We start from the raw sequence: 19,610 nt of genomic DNA, 5'->3' as shown, positions 1-19,610 counted from the left end.
TTTTAAAAAAATCTTAAAAAATTATCCCCACATTATCCCTCTTGTTGAGCGCTGCAATTTAGATAAACAAAACCAGGCAACACCCCCCCGCCACCCCGAGCTTCCCTAAATGTAGGAATATTATTGTTGGCCCTTCTCACCCGTTCTTCTGGAGAGGTGTTGTCATCCAGGTTATTGAGGGCGTTTTCCACCCGGGCCAGACGACCAGACAGGGACAGCAGGAGGTTGACCACTTTGTCAAGGTCGCCAATAAACATCTTGAATTTGTCAAACTCATTTGGTTTGCAGACTTCTTTCACAATGGCCTCTACCTCCTCCCCCAGGATATTGTTTGCCTGGATGTCCTCCAGAAGCGTCTCTCGTGCTTCTCTCAGCACCTGCAGCTTCCTACTAATGCTGTCAATAAGTTCTTGCTGTGGAAAATAAAGGAGATAAGAATTTATTAGCACTACTGCATTTTTTCCTACTTCTGAAAGTCATGTCAGCTGGCAGTTTAATACATTTCAAATTTCCATGAGGCTTTGACAATGGGTGCATTACAAATAAATACCTGCCTGTGTCAAAGGTCTATACCTCTGCATTCAAATGTTCAGAACATAGCTGCACAATTCTCAGCTTGAGAGTTGTGTTAAAGCAAATTACCTTTGTGGAAAAAGATGGAGGCTTTTCACCCTACCAACACCCTTCCTGCTTCTTCTTTGAGCAGGTTCAAAGCCTGCTATGAACAGCAGAAAGTATAGCATATATCTGTCTCTAAATATCAGGTCCATAACACCTTGCTGAAGAGCTACACTTAAGGAGATACACAGTACTGGAAAAACAATCCTGAATTTTCCACATGATCCAGTTAAAACTAGGGCACTGTCAAGCTTTCTTTTCCTTTCTGCATAATATTAGCATTCCTCCAATAGCAGTCCTTCCACACTCAGAAAATCATAGCATTAACAGTACCTTACAACATTACAATCATAATCCATATGGCACAGGGAATAAAATCTACTGCATTGTACAAAGCAGCTCTGTGCAAAGTGACTCTGTCAAAGGACCAAAGAAGCATCACTGTCCTAGACCAGGCGAACACACAACCTCACTTTAAGTTTGGGGGGCTTCTGTCCTGTAGTCCTGCTGCCTGAGGTGTACTTGCACTGCCTTAGAAAAGCATGTCAGGTGCAGAACTAGCAGAAACCAGACCAAGAATCCAGATCTCTTGATCACCTGTGATCCCTCTGTGCTACTTTCCTGCATTTGGGCAAGAGGTTTGTTTCTTACACACCCATTAGCTTTCACTGGTGCACAAATGGTGTTAGTTCAGCCAGCTAACTTTGAGATAATTCATACCCTAAAAATGCCTCATTCATTTAAATGTAACTGCCTATTTGGTATTCAGCTAATTTCCAAGAAGAAAATTTCCAAAGCATTCTCTAAACATACACCTCAGTGCAAATACTGAATGAAAATTATATCCTTTAAGAGAGTCATTATTTCACAGTACTCCTGGCTTTTTTTAAAATTACTCATGACATTCTTTAGGAACTCTGCTTTCTAAATGCAAATCTGATTACAAGCCTTCATGATTACTGAGAAACATACTGATAGCAGCTGCTGCTCACAGAGGCCATTGAACAATCATTGCCAATTTATTTTGGGAACAAAAACCAACACAAAATAAAGTCTGCCATTCTAACAGAAAGCAACTACTCTGTGAAAATGTAACAGCCTTTTTGAAAATAGAAATTCAACCCACGGATTATCCATACAGTTTTTTCCGTTTTGATTTAATGTACTCAGTCCCAGTTAATCTGGATCTGGGTTTTCTGTTAGCCACGGTACCCAGAAGATTAAGGTAGTAAGCAGTTCTACAGATGCCTGCTTTACTGACTGATTAATCTGCAGGATTTGATTTTTCCCCCCTTCTCTCAATGCAAATGCAGTTTGATTTGGATTATGTAGGTCACAGTGCTTCACTCTCATTTCCCTCAGATGACATGCACTATGCTTCTGTTTCACCATTCAAAACACAGTGGTGCTCCATGTTATTATCTCAAGTTTTTTCACTTCTGTAGCTGGGCTGCAACTTTCTTTAATTAAAAAAAAAAAAAAAAGCCACATGGCTGCTCAGCATTTACTGATCTGATCTGCTAGTCCAGATCAGCTCTCTCAGTTTCTTTCTTTAAAAAAGGAAGAAGCCATTTTCCCGGAAACATCCCAAGCAGATGAAGCTAACCTCTAAGGCAACAATTTTTCAGGTGAGAAGGCCATAATACTAAGACTGTCATATCTATTAAGTATTGGATTATGATTACTGATTACTTCGTACCCAGATGAAGCAGCCTCTGCATGCAGCAACTGTGAACTCACTACATTCTTCTGCTAAACAGCAGAATATCTGTATTATTTTCAATATGTACTGAGCCAGAAGAGCTGCAGTCTACATCTTGAGACTGGCAGATGAATAATTTATAGCTGTGAATTCTGTACCAGTACACAAGAAAACAATAAAGTCATTCTTGTTGATCTGACTAGTAACACAGAAGGTAGCTCAGCAGAGCACTGCTCAAGTGGCTCACTGCTTTTATGTAAATGATACTATGCTTTGAGCTCACCACCCCATTCCTAAGGAATTCAAGCCTCAAACCAGATAAAAATTGGTATACATGAATTATTTTTACACTCTTCAGCAGCTGCTGAAATTTTCCTATGGATAAAGGGGAAACTTCCTACACAGCCATACATGGATTTTCCTTACTACAAAAAACATTCCTATAGCATCTTCAAAATCTGATCAGTATTTTATAATTGTGGTAAATTCTACATAAGACATTCAATTCCTGCTAGCTGGGAATACAGGGATTGGCTCAAAAAATCAAAACAAAAAATAAAAGAATTAACAGCCCTATATGAAATTCCAGTACTTATTTCAAAAGAAAAAAATATCACCACACATTTTTGGTTTGCAGAGCAGAGAATGACAAATACAGGAATCATTCCACAGTGGACTGCAATTAAGATATCTCATAACAGAGCTACCAGTTTTCAGAAATTAAGAAACAGGTTCTGGGCATATGGCCTGTCTAAAACTACTGAAGTCATAAAGTGTGTTATTAAAATGTTCAGGTCCCTAACAATGCCTTGTTAAACTATTGCCAGATATGAAAAGCTAGACCAAGCTCTATCTTTCTGTCCATTTAATAAAGATTCCTTGACCCACTTACAAAGAGTTTTATATGTTTTCTGACAAGATTCACGATGAAAGCCCATTGAACTGAGAGCGCCATCCCCATGTGAAAGAGCAGGGAAGAGAAGCAAGCAGCAGGGTGTGTGTGCTACACTCAGAGGAGAAGATGGGAGGGTTCTGCTAATAGCCCTTTGTGAAAACCTTCCTATCTCATATAATTAGTGCCATATACTGAAGCTGGGGGATGGATAGAGAAGTATGAAAAGGATAAACAAGAAACCAACAGAAGTAAATGGCACTCTTGCTTATAAAAGTTTTAGTATTTAGTTTGTTGGGCAAACAAAGGCTTAATTTTACCTACCTCCTACTTTGTAATTAATGAGAATGAAACTAATTCTAGCAAAATCATGAACTTGACAATCATGTGGCACTAGATATAACCAAATTATTTAAAATGAAGTGAAATCCTTAATTTGTCTAAGCTGTTGGATGCAGCAGCTCTCTAGCAACAGGGTGAGGGAAGGGCTCCTGCTGCAGCCACAGCATGTCCCTGGCAGTGCACAGCACACTGAACCATGTGATGCAGAGGCAGCCTGAAATAACACAGAGGTGACTGAAAACACAACAGCCCACTCAAATGCAGTGCCAACCACACCTGCTCTGAACCACAGGTGGAAATCTCTCATTCTTAGCAACTAAATATAGTCCTAATAATGAAAAATCGTTTATTTGGGACTGGATTATCAAGTACACCCTGGTAGCTGATTTTTAAGCAGAGAGCTGACTTGGACAGAAAAGGTTTGCACACCACTGCATTACTGGCTTAGATAAACAGTTAAACGACATCACTTTACTTGATCAAACAAAACATTTCCTCTAGCTTATCCATACTGGGAACAATGATTAAAATATTTTGTGCCAAGGTACTAATGAGATGAATGGAATGATTTTACTGTAGGACAACACTTTTTCCAACCACACAAATGTCAGATCATCATTGCAGTATCTAGGGAATTATGGTGACCTTTGATCAGAAATAAAACATCAAAGGATGGGGATGAATAAGAAGATTGCTTCCCTCCCTTGTGACAAGCAACTTCCACTGAATCCACCAAGATAATTAGTTATCTCCCTCAATCATTATTAATTTGGGAGGCAGGAGAAACAGTTTGCTATTCATGAAAACATAAGTGGAGGAAAATAAACAAGAAAAAAGATGTGTATATATTCCTTCTTTCTCAAGACAAACCCGAATTCTGGACCTAAATTTCAAAAATTTGGAACAACTAAAACCCAACTAGCTTCAGAGGGATACATTAGCACTGGTGTTTCTTTTTACATAGTGAGAAACAGAGAAATGAAAAACGGTATTTTAAAATAACCTTCTCAAGACTTCTCCCTTTGAGACTTTTCAAAACATGCAATAAGTTGCAAGAAGCGCCTAATATGAAGTTCCTAAATTCCCAGGTGTACACTTAATTCATCCCCAAAAACAAACAAGAAAATTCCTCAGAACCAAAAGAGGCTGATTTTTTTCCAAACTGATCCTGTACATCTAGAAGGCCTTTTATTGAGGGGTGTTTAGTTAAACAAATTCACTGTTAATGTAATGAACACAACTCAGAGCCTCTCATTACACTTTTAGAAATGTTTTTTACCTTCTTCTCTGACAAGTCATGATCCAGTTCATCTTCAGAATCATCCTCACTCTGCTGCTGTTGCTGCTGCTCCTGCATGTCCTTCATTTTAATCAGCAGCTCTGCCTTTGGTGCAGATGTGCTGTAGTAAGTAGAATTGGTTGTCAGGGAGATGGCAGATGGTGCATTCTGCTCCTCTTTCCTGGGAAAAAGTCAAAACTTTCATTAACTGCCTTGACACCCTAATCAGTGAAAAGTAAGAAGAATGTTTCAGAGCCATCATTTCACCAAGCAAGCAGGGGGTTCAAGAGAAAACCATTACCTATGTAAAGAAGATAAATAAACAAACACTGTGAATAAAATCTAAACGAATTCAGTACATGCTCAGCAAAAGCTAAAACTGAAATCATGCAGAAGATCATTCATCATTACAAGAATTAAAATGTATCAAAGATACCACATCTGAAAACAAAATGGAAAGTTACATTTTACAAAGTAGTGCAAAAAAAAATCTCAGTGTCACAGATAGTATTCTTTTGGATTGAGATAGTACAATATAAATATTTATCTTTTTGATTAGGGAATTATAAACAAACTTCTCAAGAAGGATACAACTTATCAGATAATTTGTATCAAGAAAACAAAGTCACAGAACCTCAACGTGGATGGAATTCAATTAATTTCTTTCTTTGATTCAATTAACTTCTAGGAAATACTTCATGCCTACTTCAAGTCTTCCTAAATTTTCATCACATAAAAAAGGCAAGAATATTGTTCCTTCTCTATCCAGTTTTTAGAACAGATGATCTTCGTAAAATATGTAATCATGATTAAATGGCAAAAGTTAATTATTTCTCAAGTTGTCAAAAACTGGCTTTCGACCATGTCTTGGAAATGTTTCATATTGTACAACACTGTAGTTTCTGTAATTAATGGTATCATTAGTAGTATACACTTGACTACTATTCTATCACAGAAGTCTCAGAAAAAATCCTCAACAAAAGGAAGACTCACCTCCAGCCCCCATGGAATACTGCCATACTCTGGATAAAAGGCTACAAGGACATACCAGCTTACAGAAAGTAATACTCACTTCTCTTCTGAAATTTTTGGAGAGGGAACTTTTGGCAGAAGCTTCCTGCGCTGCTGAGCTTCTTCTAGGAGATGTTCATCTTTAGGGAATATACCAACCATCAGATCCATTGTTGTTTTAATTTTCACATTAGGATCTAGTATGTCTGCTAGAGATTTATCTCTTCCCACAATCTCTCTGGCAAGCTCTTCTGACTTCCAGTCTTCGAAGGTCTTTTCTTTGGCCTTTACATAGCTGGATGCTTGCGTGGCAGCATTGCCATCCTTCAAGTTGCTCCCAGGTTCTTCAGCTGGTTGAGGGTCAACTGGTTTGGTTCTGGCTTCTGGCTCTGGCTCTACACCTTGCCTGGTGTAAGCACAGAATCGTGAATAGGACTGCTCAGAAGTGCTGAGTGTTTTAATCTGGTCCTTTTCCAAACCACTGGGTAAAGCAGGAGGCTCCATGGTACTGACAAGGCTCTGCCGACTCTCCTTCTCTGCACTGCTCTCAGAATGAACTATCTTTATAGGAACCATTTTCACTGTAGTATTGTTGTCCATAACCCTTTCAATTCTGGAAAAGAAACAAAAATTCATCCTTAGAAACAGAATCTCAATTCATATCTGCAAATCAGAGGGGAAGCCCAAAAAGGTAAGAGAGTGAAGTAATGGACTATTCCTAGCCCTGTATCTCAATCAAGCCCTAAATCTACATGTTCTTTTCTGCCCACAAATTTTAAATAGTATTATTAGTTCATCTGTAAGATATGCTAACATCAGCCTTGTACAATACTTATGATACAGGACTTCTATTTGTTTCCATGGACTCAAGGGTTCAGTGTCAGCAGCCAGGCCCTGGATTTCCAGCAGCACTGCTGAAGCTCCTTTTACCCCTTTTCTGCCACAGGCACAGAGGAAAGCGTGTCCTCAGCCCACCCTCACTGCCTCACACATATCCAACACTGTCCTTGCCTTTTGGCCCGACAGGCACCTGAGCTGCCTGGGGAGTCTGTGATGCCCTCACATCAATTCTCAGCTCTTCCAAGGGAAGAGACAACAGACCAGATGGGAGCATCCCACAGGCCAAGTTTTTGCTGAACTACAAGAATAACAATGAATTACCCATGGAAAATCTGGAAATAATTAAAAACTTAATTACATGGTTAAAAAAAAAAAATTTATAAAATTTCACATATGACATAGAAGCTTAATAAATTGATCGCATAGTGTCCTAGTTTTCCACTTAAAGAAGAGAAACCAGTCATTGAAGAGGATAAAATACAATTCTGGATATTCTTTTTAAGAGAAACTTGTAGTAGAAGTTCTGTACTGCCACCTTAGCCACTCAGTTAGGAAAGCTATTTAAAGCAGAGGCTAACTTAGATTTTTAAACTGGACAACAACTTGTTAAATAACATCACAGAAACATCTGTACTGTATGTAAACCATACAGGGAACTGAAGTCTACTTTAGTGGTTCTGAGTTTGCAAAAATTTTAAAATTATTGTCATAATGTGGGTTTGGAACCTCTACAGCAAGGAAAGGAACATTGCCTACTAGCTAAAATATCTGGTTTCATCTGGCTGGGTAGCTTGCTGCCTTTCAGATAAGTGACTGAGACATACTATAGCCCTTTTCCTCTAAGTGTGGGTGTGTCACTTTCCCTAAAACAAGCTTATACTTTTCTGCTGTTGGTAACAGCAGAATCTGTTTGACTTGACATTTTTCAGAAGCTGTATCTTGTATTTTAAAGGTGTATTTGCCTCTGAATGAACACGCAGCCCCCCACTAAGTATTTACTTTCCACAAGTGCTTTGTAGACATGCTTTGGCATACTGATCCAACTCCTGGGGCAGATTCTCCAGCCCATGCTGAACCTCCCCACTCCCATTTCATCAAGCTGTTTTCATTGGAGGGCACTGTCATTTTAAAGAGATCACTTCTGTGCCCACTGCTCAGAGCCAGCTCTCCACCTGGGACTCTCCTCCTGACTGTAGCAGATCTGGGCAGTTCCCAGACACCACCCCCAAATCTTTCTTTTGCTTATTTTAGTTAAAGCCCACACATTTGAAAGTCTACTAGAATGTGAAGAGGAACATATTTTGGAATTTGGGGGAAGTGTAAAATGAATGCATAAATGTATGGGGGGCAACTGGAAAAGAAGTGAGCAGAGTGCAATTCTTCACCTAAAATGCCCAGCATCTGTTTTGAGACTTTGAGTACATTCCTGTCAGCCTAGTCAAAGATTTTTCAGAAACTTAAGGCATCATTAAATCGATTGCTTTCAGTAAAAGCAAAGACAGTTCAACACCAGGTGTTTCAAAAATTCTGTTTCTGCAATCACTACCCTCATGTTTTCTGAAGGTTTTCCATTTGTGGAAAGGCAGCATGAATTTTTGACTTTCAGCAACTCTGCTTGTGGACATTCCAAAGCTTCAACCCAACTACAAACAGTCCCTCCTTGACTTGAGTTCAGGCTTACTGGAAATCTATTAATGCACTTTTTTCAGCTTTCTTGTTGCTAAACAGCTATGTCTGGCAATAGGTGGGTCGTGGACACCATCAGTATTTGCCCCACACACATTATTCTACCTAAATCACTGCAGGAAACCCTGCACACACACTCACCTTGGCCTGTTGATGAACGAGACACTTTTCTTAAAAGAGTATAAAAGCTATAAACTAACATCAAACATTAGCTGCCCCCAGCATGCAAAGTGGCATGTCCAAAAGCTCATATGCAAGGAGCCAATAGAAATAGTATACCAAATCAAACTATGGATTAAGATAAATCTGCTTAACATATTTTATTCATATAAAATAAATACCATATAGAAAGTTTTGAGGTATGGCCACCATGCTTGTCCTTTTCAGCCAAACCTGTTTTAGTGAGTAATTTAATTATTAACTGGGGACAATATATTGTGTGCAAACAAGAGCTGTCTGGGCCTAAGAATTTAAAATATTAGCAAAAGATTCACAGGATAAGTATTTTATCATTCAGATATGAACATATAATTAGGCACACCTCAGTGCTTATTTCAACATTAAAGCTTAGCAAAAAGGAAAAACAAATGCAATTGGCTGTCTACGCATCCTTTGTATCCCTTGATAAAGTAATACATTAAGGAAGTCAAAGCAAAATATTAAGGAAGTCATTACTGTCATCCACTTTAGCACATGGATTCTAGGGTTCATATGACATATTGCACTTTCCATTGGAAATTATATTATTACTTCATGTTAAAAACACTGCAGAAAGAAACCGCATTTTTTCCTCTAGTTGTAAGAGGAGAAATATGAAGGCCTATTTAGGAAAAAAAAGTGATTCATGTTTTCATGTCATAAGGCAAAATGGAAAACAGCCTGAGTTTGTTCAACTATTTACATTAGAGTAGAGGAAAGCCATGCCAAGTGCTTTTGCTCAGAGAAGCAACCTCTGCATGAATTCGGTTTAGAGGTTTTGTTTTCATTCTTTAACCATGAGTTATAGTGCTGAAGGATTTATGAAAACCAAGATTCCTGAGCTTCCTGGAAGAGTTTGTTATCTTATGGGAGAATAACCTTTTATGATGTTAGCAGCATATGACAGATGCAGCAATCAGTTAATTTCAGTCAGTTGTCTGAGCTGACCCTGGGAAAGAACTGAAAATCTCCTACTAAGTGTTCAGTCCTTGTCAACACTGTGCTGAGGACTGCTCCACAGACAACCTGAAGTGTCACATTTCACTATAAAAGCAACATAAAAATTTGGCAAATGTATATTACTCTGTGTGTTTTCAAAACAGATCTTCTCACAAAGGATCCAGCTTCCCTTCCCCCATCTGCTTTTCCCTACCTACACTGATTCATATTTACATACAGACTCAGGTAGGGGACATGATGACAGGGACTTTCGTGACTTTGCCTGTACTTTCAGAGGCAAATCCCTTAGAATCCTCTCCTTTTATTTTCTACTAACTATCAGGTATAACACCTGGGCAGCACAAGTCAACTAAAAGAAACCACAGACCAGCTGAAGGACATTAACAGTATCAAAAGGAATTCTACACAAGTCTGTGGTCTCTCAATGCTTAAGGAACCTTACGGATGTGTAAAGAAAACGAACAGACAACCAATATTAAGGTCTAACTCGGCAAAATGTGTTAAAAACAAAGTAAAGAAGTTACATCTAGTACCTGGCTGGGTTCTCATCCTGTAAGGATACAGGAGGTTTATCAGTGAGCTTCTGTGGTGCAAACTGGGGAGAAGGGGACCTTGATGACTCCATGCCAGGTTTTTGAAGATACCGATACTTGGAAGACTCAGACTTAAGGTGTGTTTTTTCTTCTAAGTGCTGACAAACATTCTCTGTGGATGACACTTGCTGGAGCTGCTGTGGATTAGCACTCTTCAGTTTTCCATTGAAAGCTGCAGGACTCCGACAGAGAGAGGACTGACTGGCAAAGACTTCAGCAGAGCTGGGGGATGAGGACAGAAAGGGCTGGCTGGCTGCTACCAGCAGAGATTCAGAAGAGGTGCCAAGAGATGGTGCAGAAATATCTGGTCGCCTGAATTTATCTCTTTTGGGTCGTGGTGGCCTCGCTGGTGGAGCAGGTCCACGCTTCTTGTTCAGCAGCACTGGCTCTGTTCTATGGTTTTCCTCCCCTTTGCCCCAGGACTGAGAGGAGTGGTTCTCGTTCAAGGTCTGTGGCTCAGAGTAGGGCAGGTGAGGCAGGCTATGATCCTTGCTCTTCTCATTCACATTTTCCTGAGTGTATCGGTAGTCACTAGGCAACGTTCCAGACCTGCCCCGGCTCTCGTGAGGCAGAGCTGTAGGTTCTTGCACATGCAAAGGTCTGACAGAAGATTTCCACTTGTGGCCTAAATTCTGGTCCAGCTGATTGCTCTTCTCTTGTGAGTTTTCCCTCAGGGCCCCTGTGTCAGCTTGCCTAGAGAAAAGAACATGCTTTTAGTATCCTTCGGTGCAAGGCCAACACACCAACCCAGGAAACTTGAACACCGAGATCACATCCAACATTGAACCAACTCCTTCAATCTATGGTAACTGTAGGGCACAAAAACATCCTCTCATGTATGGGCACACATGCTGTACCTAATCTAATGTGATGAATCAGAACATAATGTCAGGCTAAATTAGGGTATGGAGCACCACAGGATGCGACACCGCCTCTGGGTAACCCGAGGCGCTGCAGTGTGCACAGCTTAGTTAAACACACAGCCAAATATTGGTAGAAAACAAAACTGTCTCCAGAAGAATTCTAATACTAAAATTGAATTCTCTTCTTGCTCCAAAGGCAGTAGCAAAGTGTGTGAAACACGTTCTTATCCAGGTGCAATAATGCTTCAGCAACATTTTTAAATGTGAACTGAATACCAGGAACTTTAATCTGAACGTTGAATTTTTGTGTATCTGCTGAAAAATGAAATGACTGCAAACAAAATGTTTGCTGAAGCTTAAAAAAACAGGGAAAGGGAAAATTAATATCTCCTGAATTGAGGCAGGAAAGGAAATTTAGAAAGGATAGTATTTTCTAGTCAGATTTATTTTAAGGTTGAACTTCTTTTCCCCTGTCAGCACAAATGACAAACAACAGCCAAAAAGGCCTTATCTTATCCTAAATGTTTTTGGGTTTATTCCAGTTTCACACTCAGTTTCTGTCTAGTCAGGAAGCCCTCTGCAGTTCCATGTTTGTCCTTTGCCACTAGACATGTAGTACATTTGTGCTCACCAGATAAAGACAAACTGGGGAAGGAGCAGAAGGCAGGACAAAAGTACCTCTGGAGCCCCAAGAGGAGACAGGTTTGCCCTCTGCTTTAAAGGAGACTGAAGAGACACTATGAGCTTAGAAAACAAGCTACAACAAAGAAGTCAAAGGCTTCAGAAAGGTACTAATGTAAGTTATGCTACTGACACTGCTGGTCTCTATATTTTTAAATAGTAATCCTGTAGTCATACACTGCCCAAGTCTTCCTTTAAGGTGACTGTGAAAGAGGCATCTTTCCCAGCCTAACTGTAAAATAAGGTTTACTTGAACTTTTCAATGTAGACATATTATTACATCATTGTACCAGTTTTGAGAATGTCTATAGGCAGTTAACACCAGTGTGTAGGAAAACAAAATTTGAGATAAAAGCATATAAAATAACTATTAGCTTAAAGTCTATTATAAATTCAAGAAAAAAATTGGAGTAGTTACACACTGCATTACTATTTTATTAAATTAAAACAAATATTTAAAATTAAGTATTGTGGAAAGACAACTGATTAGATGTGGATTACTGAGAATACACAATCTTTCTCTCTCATGTGAAGTGTTAAACCTTAAAATTCAGCTTTAACTGGTAAACTTCAAATTTAACATGAATGAGGAGATTAGTGTTGTTGACATTCAGGTCTCTTCATATTGCTCTCACCTAAGACTAGTTAGTTCAGACAACTTCAAGTTGTCTGACAAATTCAGAGTCAATTCTGATTTACAAAACAGAATTTACTGACTCCTCTTTTAACAGTAGATGAAGGACGGTTTTGGGAAGTAAAAAATTATACAAAGGGCCAAAGAAGATCACCAGTATTCAGATTTGGTTACATGGCATCTTGGCATCTCAAGAGTCAGCTCATTTTCCCTAGTGAGTTCAATGTAAGCAGAACCAGGCCGGTAAATAGATCAACTAATTTTAATGGAAGCATTTACCAAATGAAGACTGCATTTACATATGAAATACTGTGTTTAAATCAGCCTTTTTCATTGTCTAGATAATCTATGAACAGAACAATTTTCTTCTTATGAACCTGTGCAAAAGCTCTTCAGGCCTCCCAATTCACCTTCACATCCATAAGCCATAACAAAAACCAGTGCGAGAGATGCTTTCAGGTGCACAGAAAAATCAAGGGTATGACACAAAATGTTGCAAAGCCATCATTTACATGCATTATCTCAGCCAGTTTGCAAAGTATACCATGGACTTCGCATGCACATCGGGACTAGGAGTGCTGGTGGAAGCAAACAGGACAAAGAACACCACCAATCTGACACGTGCATATCCAAAACATGTAACCAGTGTATTGGTGTGTATATATATATTACTCTGGCTCAGAAGCAATGAATGCTCTAGCAGTTCTGTCACCTTCCAAAACTGAGCAAAACGACACAAGAATTACAGCAGAGAGAAATTTAGAGCTGTTGTTTTTGCAAAGATGGAGATAAAATTCAGATTACACACATGACTTTATACAGCTTCCACAAAATTAATCAAAAAATTATGCCACACAAAATGGGTCTGAGGAGAGGCGGTGGATACATTCAACACTGAATCTAAACTGCATTCAGTGTTGAGTGCATCTTCATGCAAAACATGCTCATCACATTATTTTGGAAAGATATAAGCTTACTGTTCAGAAAGGAGGAAAAGAAAACAAGCTTCAAGCCCCAGGAGAACACAGTGGCAAGAACCTGCAAAGGTGTTACATTATTATCAACACTGAAGCCCACTAAGCTGCTTGCTATCTGTCAATGCATCATGTAATAATATGCCCAGAGTACAACTAATTTGGAAACGAGGCCCATGGGTTATGCAAAGATAACATACCATTGAAAGGAACTAACTCATCATTTATAACTATACATCACAATGTGAGTGACACAGAACAGTTTTAAATCATCAGAAAACACAACAATTGACTTAATGACTATTTTCATTCTAGATAACAAACCAGCCAACATCAAAAACATTAAACTCTTAGCTATCTTCAAACCCAAAGCTCCCCCACCCCATAATACAATGCCACAATTACCCAAGTTGCAAGAGCCTTTCTGAGACATCAGAACCGGGAGAGCTCACACCACATTCCCCACCCTGGCACATTACAGCTTGCATGGTCAGACAACTTACACCAGTCACTTAACCCGAGCTGCAAAGGAAGTGTAATTAAGAGTCTTATGCCACTGCTACAAAATGGTATGCAGTACGGGTGAGTCTAGTACAGGAGTCTAACATGAGCCTTTTCTACTACACTTGTTTTTAGTATTTTACTGTAGGAGCTTTCATATATAAATGCCAGGAGGCAGAAAACCAATGTATGCTTCTAACTGAAAAGAAGGAATTGCTTCATTGCACAAACCAGTCCTTCACATTTTTGAGCAGCTCTAATTTAGCAGAGGGCTCAGCATTCCCAGAGGGGGTCTGTGTGGAGAGACAAGAGGCTGAGCACTCATCATTGACTGCAGGAAGAGCTCTGCTCTGTGTCTTGCACTTTTCCAGTGGTCATAGCCACACCAGCACCACTTACTGCAGTGGGGGTGGGAATGTGGATCTCCATACTGGCACAAAGTATTTTCTACCTAAATGGACAAGTAAGTCTCTCAGTTTCCTTCTGGCTCCATTCACTTGGGGCATACACACAAGACTGAAATGCAAACACCATGTAAAGACTAAGCTGGGCAAAAAACTCCCAAGTCTCATCCCCAGCCTGGGCACCTCCAGTCCCCAAGCAATAATACAACAAGCTATTCTAACAAACCAGAGAGAGGTAACAGTAATGTGAACTCTTACATGAAGGTTAAACCATATACACATATACACACACTTTAAGAGGAGCCTGCCAGTGACATCAGTGAGCATTTACAAAAATTAATCATTATGTATAGATGCCTATCAGAAGAATAACATTTTTGGTTGCCATAAAAAACAACTCCAAACCACTTTCTTCACTTGCCCCATACTCAAGATTTGACTAAATCTAGGTAGAGAGATAGAATGATCTGATCAAATGTTGTACCTCAATAAATTAAAGAGATTTCAATAAATTTAATGTGTTTGATTTTTATCTGTCTGATTTACAGTTTCTTAAGAACACTTCAGGCCAACCCAAACAGTGCCATGAGATGATCCAACATGAAAATCCCAGACTAGATAAGCTTTGCAAAAATGCATTAGCCAACATTTGAAAAATGTATCATTTGTTAAAGACCTGACCTCTGTGCAAAAGTTTCACCATAAAACATAAGCATGGTTATATAATCAATGATATGTTCTGCACTAACTCACTGGCAAAGGAGAGCAAATGGAGTGGCTGTTTCTGATTTAATTTAAATTCCTTCTCAAGAACTACAAGCTACACTGGAAAAAGGCCCTCATACCTGAGTATGACTCCTCTGTAAAAAGTTCTCACCTACAAAAACAAACACTCTCAAAATCAAGGCCACAGTTTTGCAGTCCCTTTAAAGTGACTTTATGCAGATATTCTCCCAGAAGAGGCAGTCTCCCTCTCAGACACTTTGAGCTTTGTCTTCCTGATCTTTTCAGCATACTGGCAGTAAGAATTGTACAGTCCCACAGAAAGCTGGATCAAGGACCTGACCTGGCTTGAAACAGGTAATTATGTGGCTTAAAGTAATTGGGAAATACTGTCTTTGCATATGACAAAATCCTGTTTATAGGCACAATTCTTGCCAATACTTTTTAAGCTATGAACTTTATGTGCTGAAACTATATTTTCATTGTGTGTTTGTCAGGCACGTGGCACACTGGGATCCAAAAGCACTTCTGCAATAGTCCACAAACAAAGGGTAGTTTCTTCTATCCAGTATAGCTCTGCTTGAGACAACACAATGCTATGAAGCTAGAACAGGGTGCATAGGGCAAGACTGTTGGAAATTCAGGAAAAAATCTGAGGTCTAATACCACATTTTAATTCATATTGATAAGCACTAACTAATGCATGATGATTTCAGAAACTTTAAAGGTTCAAAGGCATCAGCTCCCCTAAGAGGTGGTAGGTGGAAGCCAAGTGGGATATGCTAAGCTATCTCAGGTTTCACTAGATAGCTGTAACTGTTTAGCCAACCAGGTATTAAATTTGACTTCTCTGTGGACTACAACTTTACTCAGCACTTCACTTGCATATAGACGTCTCCCTCCTATTAGTTATCTGAATCTTCCTCTGAGTCCCATATCCTTGTTTTTAAGGGGATCCAGGACCACTTAAGCCCTTAAATTAGTTTTACTCTTGCAATACTCAGGAGACACTGACAACACACCACCACAATTTGGACATGCAATACCAGGAGACTTATTTTACCAGTGGTTCATTTTTCTGATGATCTATCTGCTTCCACTACTGAGTCAGTACAGCACACACTATCCATCACATAGTGTCACATGAAGCATATTCCAAAGACGCTAAATGACAGCTTTATGAAACTACTTAGAAATCTTAAAAGATAAATGCAGAGAATAAAGAACCTTGATGGCTGTACTCTAACAGTCAAGCCATGAAGAGGTACAGCATATAAGCCACTACAAAGAAGCAGAGCTGTCCACTGCCTTGGTCTGAAGAGACAGATGATAGCAACTAGCATCCAAGAACTGCTGAAGCAAACGCAAATCACGTGTCAAGATGAAAAGAATAATGAATACTGAATGATGAGAGAATGCTTTCTCTCTCTCTAGTGAAAAAAAAAAAAAAAAAAAAGGCCTGTTAGAGGACAACAGAAAGTACAAAACCAGCAAGATATTGCACAAAGTATATCCCACAGCACATCACTGGTACACTATAACCCCTTTATCATGGTGTGAGTGTTGGTTTTTCAGTTCTGTCTCTGATAGCCTGTTAACATTATCTGTGCCTCAATGGCAGCTATCTGTTTAGTCAGTCACACTAAATACAGCTTAATTGTTGCACCCAATATGATAAAGCTAAATGCCACTGTACCTTAACAACCCTTGCATTACCACCTGGCTTTATCACAGAATGAAATAGGGCAATAGACACTGCTCTCCAGTCCATCGATCCCACCAGAATGTCTGTCCTGTCCTGCCTGCATGGCAACATACACACTGCAATGAGTTTCCATAGCTCATTCTGTCTCTCAAAAAATGTTCTCTCTTTCCCCATGAAAACCAGAAATAAATAAATAACAAAGAACATATCCACTCTAATTCTGCAGTAAATAAACAAACTTATATTGATGGATGAACGTAGGCCAGTCATGGACAAAAGCAAAATACATAGGCCCATAAAAATAAAATCTGATTAAAATTATATTTCTTATAGCAGCACAAGGGCCTTTATGCAGAAAGGAAGAATCTTGTGGGAAAGGGCAGAGGGAGCGATGCTTTCCTTAATTCAGAAAACAAAAGCCCCTCCTCCATTCTGCTGCACATCAAAAATAAATGATAAAAAATAATTTTTATGGCTGTGCTCTTATTGCTTTATCTATTGCATGCCTCTCCTAGCTCACAGAGGATTACCTGCATGGAATTAAATTACTTATACTGAAGTCAACCAATTAATGTGTTCAGTACTTACACACTGAATTCAATCATCAGAATATCCCAACATTATAAAAAGAACCATCATATTATACAAATGGCAACCATTGCAGAGACAAAAGACAATATTTTCCAGCACTGCTAACAGGGAAATCACAGTCACATTTAAAAAAAGCTCAAAGAAGAATGACTGTTTTGTCAATTTACTAAAAAACCCCCTACATTCCAGTTGCCACTCCTTTGATTTTTTTTTCATTTAGACTTTTTTGTCCTGATAATGCTGTTGCTATTTTCTTGTTGCTATTCCTACTGAAAACAGCTACTTGCAGCTGAACAAGAATTAGGTAACAGAAGACAAGCTATAAAATAAAACACACTGTAAATAACTAGGTCACCTGGGATTCTCAGGCATTCTCTCACCAAAAAGAACACATAGCTAGCTTATCTCTAAAGGAAAAGAAAATTCTAAACAAGTTATTTAAATTAATTAGCATGCACACATTTCAATAGCCATCTTTTCACTCTGAGCCACACTCACCACTTGCTTCTAATAGTCACATCCAATTCTCTTACACTCCAGCTAATAGCTCCTGCTGCTGTGGAAAAGATCTTCGTGCAAGCCTGTACTCACAGTAACAGGCTTGCCAGGCAAATAACAAGATGAAAAGCTCTCGCACCACCCCTAGCCGAGAGGAACCCCGAGCCTGGCACCCTGAGCCACAACAACAGCACTGCAGCCCTCAGTCCAGAAAACAAGTATTTTCGAAAGGCACTGCCTTCTAATTCCAGTGTACATGATGCCAACTGTGAAAACAAAAGCTGCTAAAAACAGCGTGTGTGCGCGAGCACCGCACACAGAGCATCTTAGCTGGAATTAACTCACGTTTTCCCCTATTCTCCCACCCCATAAGCAAACAGAGCAGTCGACTGCACTAAGCAAAATAAAATTCTGTACCAAGCATTGCATCATTGCTAATTTGCTACTGTAGCTTCTGCTGATAGAGGCAGAAGATGCAGCCTGTGCTCAAAGACCTGAAGAACAAAAGAAATACTGTATGAATTAATTTTGCACATTTCTGTTCAGAACTGACAAAAAATGGTAAATAAGGCACACAGCTCTAGCCATTTCTTTCATGCTTTAACACTAAAGACAAGACAATCTTACCAGGATTTACAGCTTTTTACCCCTATTCACTGGATGTGTGAGCTTTGCATCCTCGCAAATGTGCCAGCCAGTTTGAAAGCCTTGCAGAACTGAATCTGTCTCAACCTCTGTGTCTCATTTACTGTAACACAGAGGATTTTCAAAGCCATGCCTCACAACAGCTGGCTTGTTTTTGCCTGCTTCCTATGATTGACAAGTTCATACAAGCTCTGTCAACTTTAACCTTGATAAGTGAAGGCTTAGTCTGTATTGTATGTTACATCACCAGAAACTTCTGACCTCAGGGAAAAGATCTCAGAGACTTCAAAGCTTTTCCTTTCCCCCACCCCGACCCCCTGGATTTGCTTATTAAAAAAAAAAAAATTAAACAAAACTTAAAAGTCCTTTAATTTTTTAAGGGTTTTCATTTGTGAAAATCATGATCCGCATTTCCACAACTACAGCTCTGCAAGTTTTAATTATTTACAAGGATTTTAAAAGATTGGTGTGTTAGTAGGTTCCCTTCTGAACAACATTCAAATAACCAAGCCTTTAATTTTAGAGGAGAGTCTTAATCAACAGCCCTCCAGCCTGAATTTTTATGCATGCGTTGTGTGCACAGGCGCCCTCTCTTGCAGGAGATTCTGCAGAGAAAGAACTGAACGCTTTCATGCTGCATGAGCACATTGCCACCCCCACACTCCATCGTTAGAAGGCATCATGGCTTTCATCAGAGCAAAGCTCAAGCCCCTTTCAATTTATCTACAAGAACACATTAAAGACTTAACAGAGAAGTTGTGGATAAGACTTTAATATGTACAAAAAGGTAAGTTTAAAGATGACCACTTTAAGAGGAAAATATTATTTAAACTGCACACAAAATCACATAGAACAGTTAGAAATCCAGTTAATAACCTCCCCTAAAACTTTTCTGCCGCCCAAAGCTGCCTATTTGATTTCAACATAGTGTGTGATTGACTTCAAGAAAAAAACACCAGTTTGCATAATACAACACAACTGGTTAACAGACTGCAGCAATTCTGGCTGCACAGAAATGGAAGCTATAGCTGCCATGTTACTTTTTAGCACAAAACTTCACTCACATGTACTGACATAAACAGCCTCCTGCATGACAGCAAACCATATCCACATTGCCTAAGGGCTTATAGCAGAAAGTGAACGTTTCACAGGCTAGCTTTTAGTACCAGAACACCATAAAGCCACTCCATATGCTAGAAATGTATGAATTGCTACACTGAGGAGACAAATCAATCACCTTTTTCCAATTTTGCTTTCCATCAAGTAACTT

The 19,610-nt window shown here is 39.3% G+C and overlaps 1 protein-coding gene across 5 annotated transcripts in view; it reads right to left on the bottom strand.

Moving 5' to 3' along the window:
* SHROOM2 (shroom family member 2) overlaps window positions 1–19,610 on the bottom strand; it is a 116,353-nt gene that overhangs the window by 6,814 nt on the left and 89,929 nt on the right. For 4 of the 5 annotated variants that reach the window (XM_056490390.1, XM_056490356.1, XM_056490365.1 and 1 more), the window contains 4 exons: window positions 10,062–10,814; window positions 5,906–6,457; window positions 4,834–5,014; window positions 141–413 (listed from right to left, as the gene is read on the bottom strand). In XM_056490390.1, the coding sequence (XP_056346365.1) occupies window positions 141–413; window positions 4,834–5,014; window positions 5,906–6,457; window positions 10,062–10,814 (1,759 nt within the window). Of the gene's footprint in view, window positions 1–140; window positions 414–4,833; window positions 5,015–5,905; window positions 6,458–10,061; window positions 10,815–13,276; window positions 13,332–19,610 lie in introns of those variants that run through there. The other variant, XM_056490384.1, reaches the window with a different exon arrangement.

This window comes from Oenanthe melanoleuca, chromosome 1, assembly GCF_029582105.1.
Source record: "Oenanthe melanoleuca isolate GR-GAL-2019-014 chromosome 1, OMel1.0, whole genome shotgun sequence".
In the NCBI taxonomy this organism is placed as follows: Eukaryota; Metazoa; Chordata; class Aves; order Passeriformes; family Muscicapidae; genus Oenanthe; species Oenanthe melanoleuca.
Note: the sequence above shows the minus strand (reverse complement) of the source record. Positions and strands in the feature narration are given on the sequence as shown.